Source organism: Penaeus japonicus, unplaced genomic scaffold, assembly GCF_977035675.1.
Source record: "Penaeus japonicus unplaced genomic scaffold, GWHDUDI00000001_assembly GWHDUDI00000011, whole genome shotgun sequence".
Classification (NCBI taxonomy): Eukaryota; Metazoa; Arthropoda; class Malacostraca; order Decapoda; family Penaeidae; genus Penaeus; species Penaeus japonicus.
Window position 1 is genome coordinate 8,991,747 of NW_028234413.1, and position 7,500 is coordinate 8,999,246.

At 35.3% G+C, this 7,500-nt stretch overlaps 1 protein-coding gene across 10 annotated transcripts in view; it reads left to right on the forward strand.

The window, feature by feature from the left end:
- Positions 1-7,500, forward strand: part of LOC122267539 (ral GTPase-activating protein subunit beta) — a 36,868-nt gene that overhangs the window by 10,068 nt on the left and 19,300 nt on the right. For 8 of the 10 annotated variants that reach the window (XM_043037582.2, XM_043037583.2, XM_043037585.2 and 5 more), the window contains 10 exons: positions 278-402; positions 985-1,071; positions 1,562-1,738; positions 4,581-4,673; positions 5,007-5,135; positions 5,250-5,433; positions 5,567-5,723; positions 5,876-6,103; positions 6,224-6,359; positions 6,728-6,832. In XM_043037582.2, the coding sequence (XP_042893516.1) occupies positions 278-402; positions 985-1,071; positions 1,562-1,738; positions 4,581-4,673; positions 5,007-5,135; positions 5,250-5,433; positions 5,567-5,723; positions 5,876-6,103; positions 6,224-6,359; positions 6,728-6,832 (1,421 nt within the window). The remainder of the gene's footprint in view (positions 1-277; positions 403-984; positions 1,072-1,561; positions 1,739-4,580; positions 4,674-5,006; positions 5,136-5,249; positions 5,434-5,566; positions 5,724-5,875; positions 6,104-6,223; positions 6,360-6,727; positions 6,833-7,500) is intronic. The other 2 variants (XM_043037584.2, XM_086541552.1) reach the window with 1 other exon arrangement.

Below are 7,500 nucleotides of genomic sequence, written 5' to 3' on the forward strand. Positions count from 1 at the left end.
GTTCTAAGAAATAGTACTTGTAGATTTGAACAAATTCTAGAAAAAAAAGAGAGTTCTTGAATATTACTTCACTTCATAAAATGTTATGAAAGCTGATATGTGAAGATTGGATTGTTGTTTTGACGAAGTCAGCTTAAGTGCAAATCTGTGACAATGAGGAACATTACCTCATTGCTAAAATGAAGGGAATGAAATGAAGGAGAAGAATAATTGAGTTAGCAAGGAAGGATCTGGAAACAATCTGGAGCATAAAACCTTTTTTTTTTCCAATTTCCAGAGAGAGCTGTCAGCGTTGGCGCCATCGCGGAGGTTTGATTGATCAGTGGAATAGAATAAACTTTGCCCTGTCAGCAAAACTTATCAGTTTCATGTATGGACCTTCCTTTCCACAAATAAAGATTTGTAAGTTTCTTTAATTTTTTGTTATATTCATATATATTTATAAGACTGAAAGTTCTCTTATTTTCATTTTCACTTATCATTTGTTTTTTTCAACATTAGAAAGAAAAGAAAAATTTCTAGTATATTAAAGTATTTTACTAATGTTAGAGGATGAACTAACAGCATCTAGAGGAAAAACTTCAAATTTAAACTTTAATTCCATTGGTATTGCACAAATTGTTTGGTTTCGTCTGAATATCAACAGATTCCTCTCCTTTCTCACCTAACATAGGCTTGCAAATCATCATGAGCATAGCCTATACTAAAGAATTTTATCTTCATGATGATTTAAAATTCAAATTTGTTTTGATGGTAACATTAGACCATTTTTGTAAATGTTCATTAGAGTTGGGATTTATTTTTTTCTGGATTCATTTTGTTTATAAATCTCTTTTGTTAATTCATAATTGTTTGATTAATTTTTAAGTAGATTATTCATGTTTTTGTTATGAAAATAAAAATATTTAAGAAAGTCATTCACATCACAGTATTTATCATCTTCATTTTCTTTTAGAAGAACTATATTTATATCCATATTTACAGCTAATGAAGATGACATGAATATTATACCAGTCAACATGAGTAGAGACTGCATAGCACAAGTGTGGTATCGCATTTTACACATCATAGGTAAGTGGTTATGCAATTGTACTGTGAATGACACAAAACTATTCTTGATTTTTAACCCCTTTGCATTGAGTATACATCCCAGGGATGGATATTTCTAGGAGAATAGAATGTCTAGGACATCCCAGCAGTTTCTGTATGTTATGTAGTGTACCTCAGTGCAGGCATATTTTTAAGGAATAAAGTATCTTCTACATCCCCCGTTAACCGGGGTGACAGGATATTATGTCAAGTGGTGGCAGTACCAGCCACTGGGGATGAGGTATTTTGTCATGGCTTTCCATCCGGCCTGCATGCTGGGTGATAGGGCTTGGCTACAGCCAGAGTGGCCAAATAGCCCGAGGCATTAGGCTTATGCTTTTGAAATACCCTGGTGTTTAGACCATTTGGAGCCAAAACAGCCTCGTCGGCAACTAGTTAAAAAGAAGCAGGGAACTACAAAAGATATTGCATGACCTGGAAGATGTTTGATTAAAACTTTTCTTCAATTCAGGTAATCCTGTGGATCTCAGTAGACACACAGTCATCAGTAAGACTCCAGCATTTTTGAAGTATGCAATATCCTCTGAGCTGGTGATAGAGCCCAGCCAGCATCCATGTCTACAGATGTTGCCTTCCATTTTTCTCTCTGCCATGAAAGGGGTTTCAGGCTTGGTGGATGCTTTCTTAGGTGAGTAATGCATACAATTTTTTTGTTAAAATTATATGAATGATTCTGTAATGTTCATGTTTTTAAGGATAAGATTTGAAAACATTGAAGAACATATTTTTCATTATATTGTATTTAAGGAATTAACATGATCAATAGGGTATTTCAATAATTGGTGATTTTTGAAAAATCCTTCAAATTCACGGAGACTGTTCAGAAGTAGGCGCCATTTATTTTTTCTTGACTAGTGATACCATTTTTATTTGTTTTTATCAATATTTACCTATTGCACTTTTTACTCAAAGATACGAAAAATATGATTAAATAATTAGTTTAGTCTGGGGTGAAATTACCCGTTTTCTATATTTTCTTCGTCATTTTAGCAGTAATTACTTAACGATGTATTCAAATTATGTTGATTTATTCAATCGTGTATAGTATAATTTTAACTTTTAAGAGTATTTTTTCTATAATTAATCATAATATAACACATTGTGAAAGTATATTACAAATTAGAAACGTATCTTTTATTGGCAACAACTTCTCACATATATTATATTACCCTATCCTCATTTCCTTTCAATCTCTTCCGCAATTACCGTATATTTGATATAGAGACAAGGGTATTGAAGTCCCAGGACCGCTTCATGTCTCCAATCAGTCTTTCACAATGCTGATTATGGTCGGGAATTAGTACACTCTTAGCCTCCCATACAGATTGGTTACCTTGGCCATAGAGATGGCATTCATATCTTCCCATATATGATAGAACAAAGGGGAACTAAACACTCTTTCCGAAAAACCTGGGACATTCACAAACTTTTCTGTGCTGAGGTTCCATAACTTCTCATAGGAAAAATTGTACCAAATTCGATCCTTCAGGTTTAGCTGGTTTGTATATCCAGCTTTTTCCGATTCCATTTTCAGCATACCAAATACCTCATATATGCTGTCACCATCGTGAGAGAGTGGCATGAAAATGACATCTGTGTTATGCAGATATCTACTGATGGATGCAAAATAGGATTTGTCAAACCCTAATTTGATGATCCCTACTTCTGAACACATTTGAGATGCCCCAAATGCTGCCTGAAATATTGTCGGCTCTGTACTAATGACAGCTTTTCGCCAGCAAAAGAAATGGATCTTGGAGAACTCGAAGATACAGTAGGGTTCTTTTGCAATGTCCCCAAGCATCTAATCAAATTGTCTTTCAAGCCAACTTTGGTCTTGGATGGCAAATCAGCATTTTCAATACTTCATAATTTATCAAGTACAACATCAAGTGATATACAAACATGTAATGATGAATACATATAACCTAACCACCTAACACCAACTGGCACAAATATCCTAGGCAATATTATGTTTTTTAAATTCTTTTAAGGACTCAAGACAAAATAATTTTGCATGTCTGTTCAGTAGTTCATGAATGGTTACCCGTCAATAGCATTAAAGTTAATTGGCCACTGAAAACGGACCTCATCATTTATATCCTTATAAAAATCAATCACTTCTGTTAATTCCCTGAGGTTATGACATGTTTTTATTCATATTGGTTATCTTCAATGAAGCTAGAGTGTCATATCTTTTACCAATAGTTGCCTGCCTTTTCTTGCGGAAAATGGTAGTATCTAAAGGAATCAATCTGCTGTCAAGACCTACTACTTGAGAAAAAAAAAGCATCAATAAAATTTGTTGCATTATTTCCGTGGTGTATTTCCGTTTCCCTTCTGGCAGTCATCAGGAGTGGATAAATCTTCTAAGGTTGAGGAAGATTAAGTTTCCGTTGTCATGTTCATCATCTGTATCGTTTTCACACATTCCTGAATCTCACTCAGTAATTTATTTGCCAGACTACATTTCCTCTTATTTCTGTATTCCTTCCTTTTATGGCTTTATGGTCAGCAGAACCAGTGGATACAGCAGTACCATTTAACTTTGCTTCATACCACTTGATGTCTTCTTGTAGCACTCTCTCGGTTGTCTTTTGCCTTTAAGAGATACGATTTCAGTACCAATAAACGAAGCTTTCAAACTCTCCTCCTGTGTATAATAATATACTTTCTTTATGTTAAGTACTTTTATGATGGCCTTTAGTTTAGTAATAGTCTTCAGTCCAAATTTCTGATATAATTCTTCAATTTAGTCACAAGTTTCAAAGCAATTTGTCGTCCAGAAAAGTTTGAATTTCAATCAAACACTTTCAGCGAATTATATCGTGCCAATATATCACAAACAAGTAGCAACACAACAGAAGCTTGTTGGAATGTATAATAATGTTATTAGTTAACTAACGTTTATATGCTTATTGAAGAAACACGGCATTACCTTACAGGCCATTAGGTTCAGTGAGGAACTAGAAGTATTGAAAGACTTCCGACCTAAGGTATTTGAGGAACTTGCTATATGCGGTATTTAAGTGCTTAAGGTCTGTGAGAAATTTGTTGCATGCAATATTTAGGTTCCCAAGGTCAGCGAGGAACTTGATGCACCTAAAGACACAAATTTGATTGCGATTCTGAAGGGAACTATCATCACTTAGCGTTAGCGAGGAAGTTCGAAGTGCGTGGACCTCGTCCGCTGCGCGGCCCCAATTCCGTGGAAATGCGTAATATATTAAATTGAAAAGTGCAACCCCGAAACGTTATCAGATCAAGCTGATTTTTTTCACATTTCATTTTTATGATATATGGAGCCTATTTTTGTACAGTCACAATGACATTTCAAAAGTTGCAATTATTGAAATACCCTAATGATCAAGGTTAAGATATTTTCATCACTGAGAAATGCCACAGAATTTGGAAATCATATAATTGGTCTTACTGTCTTCACACAATAATGTCAAAATTCTCTGATACAGGTGTTCCGAACACTTCTCTGGATAACCTGAACCAGAAAGGGCGGCAGATGTCATCTTCATCTTCCCTGTCGCTTTCTTCAGATGGTAAATCAGGTGAGCAAACTTGTCATTTTCTTTTTGATGTGCTAGATTTTTGTCAGTGTATTGCTATGTATATTCATTTAAGGCATATTGAGTCAGCTAGATATTTAGCAGAATGAATTTTATGGAATGCCAGATGTCTACGTCAGTGGTTTCCAGCTACCACTCTGCTGCCTGAAGTTTATTTTAGTCTATATTTTACAAGGACTTCCCAACTGGGTAATGATGAGAATAAGTAGAGCACATATAGATTTTTATGAAATAAAACACATCATATTTTCAAGGAATGATTAGTATTTGTTACCTTTTTGAAACATAATATAGTTTTATTGTTATAACTTTCAGAAGATGCTGGGCGTGTTTTATCAAGTGGGAGGCCAAAGTGTAACAGTCTATTGCATTTATTTGGGCCTTGGCTGTTTGAAGCAGCATTGATCAATTGCAATTTACAAGCCAGCCCAGTCACTCAGCACAGTAAGTAAAGTATTTTATTTTTTTACTGTTTGTTTTGATTGCAAAAGTGATAATTTATAGTTTTGACAATTTTCTATATCCCCTCTAATGTTATTGTCCAAATATCACCATCAGAATCAGATGGTGGTGGAGGTGGCGGCCCAGGTTCACGGAGGCCTGTGTCGGTCTTTGGGGGTGAGAGCAGTAGGAAATCGAGTGATTCGTCTGTTCCCGGGGACTCACACACAGACCGCTTGGCTCACCTCTCCCCCCAGCATTTCCAGAGTGGGCGTGCAGAGGCTCTTGGTGCTCTTTGTAGGTAAGAATAAGAGGAGGAATATCATCAGTGAGATGGAACTCTTGAAGGCAAGAGATTGTTTGCATTTGTTTGTTTTTGTATGTTTGTTTTATTGGTGGATGTATTTATTCAGAGTAATATTTTTTTTTGCCAGAATATTTTGCTCGAAGAAGACTGGAGAAGAGGTTCTGCCTGTATATTTAGCCCGGTTTTACTTGGCACTTCATCAAGGATTGCGTCAAAATGATGGCACAGTTGTATCATCCCACCATGACTCACATGCCAGCCACTCCAGTCGTCATGGAGTTCGGGTAAAGATAATATGTTCAGAATGTCATTTATAGATATATAAATTTGACAAGTTCAAATTTTGCTAATACAAACAAAACTATTTAGGTATGAGAAATTGTGATACTTGATTTTAAACACAACTATGATTCATCACATGTGATCTGTCTTTCAGACTGGGACATGCAGTGAGACAGCAGCAAGCATATTGGTGAACGGGGTAGACCTCTTTCGGTTGGACTTGCAAGGTGTGGTGAGCTTGGTGCCGAGTGTCCTGGGAGTGCTGGAATGTGTCCTGCCTGAGGGTGAACTTCGAGCTCCAAGTCACTTGCCGGTCACGCTGCTTCGCCGGGCTGCCACGCACGTTCTTCTGTCCATTCTTCCATTACCTCTGCATTTCCAGGCAAGCACTGGGAATATGCATTACCATGACTTTTTTGTTGTTGTTGAGTACTCTGATGCTCCTGCTGGTTTAGAAGTGCTAACTATAAGTTAAAATGATTATTATGCTCTCTTTTTCAAGGGTCTACAAGTGAAGGAAGTGGGCAGTAACAGCAGTGAGAGGGTAACGCTCTCGCTCCTTCGTCCACAACTTGTCAACCTTCTCTCCAATGCACTGCAAGTGGAGTCTGATCCTGTCAACACACAGATGTTACTTGGTACTTTGATTTGAATTTTAGCATTGTTATGAATTTGTATTAGGATGAGCATAGTGTTTTTTCTTTTTTTTTGTGAAAAAGTTGAATAAAACTCATTCTTCTGGAGAAGGAAAATATAATCATGCCTCCAGAACTTATGATTTCTATATATATCATAAAACACACCTGTGAACTGTCAAGACAGAGAGATAAACTTTTACCAAAACAGTAGCAAGACATTTTTATTTTATACCATTTTTTCTCAGCATTCAATTTAATATATTGGGTAAATATATGTTCTGTCAAGTAAGGTGAATGTTATTGATATGAAAATTCTGCTATATTTTGTGATTTGAATCTTTCCCCTTCATTTTTCATTTCATTCACAGGTGGGCTACTTTTTTGTGTCCAAGATGCTGCTTTTTGTGAAGTGATGGATTCCATATCTCAGCATAATTTCTCTACAGAGAGAGATCATAACATAATGTCATCAGGTGAGTTATTATTCTTTTCGGAAAATGGCTTTCTTTTATCTTCTCTTTTTATTTCTGCTCAGGTAATATAGCTATCCAAGAAACTCTGGAAAAGTGAAATTAGGGGTTTCATTAAGATCTTAAACACTATGGGAATATAATAACAGCATGAAAGGAAGATTTTTAAAAACGATTACATAAAGTAAAGGCACAAAAAGACACATGTCACTTCCATAATAGTTTTACTCATTATATCAAGACAGTCTTTTTGTTTAAATGATTTGTATTGTTAGTATTTCCATCTGTATTTATTCCTGATATTGACCATCAGGATAAAAAGATGAAACACACAATACAACCCCATACAAGTTATATACAGTCACACTAATGCAAGTTGCAATATTTTGTTACCTGTGATTGCGATGAATCATTCATTTACTCTCTATTATTCCTTGGTTCCATTTTACCATAAGATTTCAAAATTAAGTACAAAGTAAACTTTGTTACTTCAGTTACATGCTGTTCATTATATTCACATGTCCCTTAAGGTAAGTAAAATCTTTCATTATGTTTTATTACCATTTTTAATTCTTTTTCCTCTGATATACTTTTAAATGTGCTTTATAATACTTTATGCTAGATGAATAATAATAGATGCTTATAATGTCAATGACATTTGTTATTTTTGA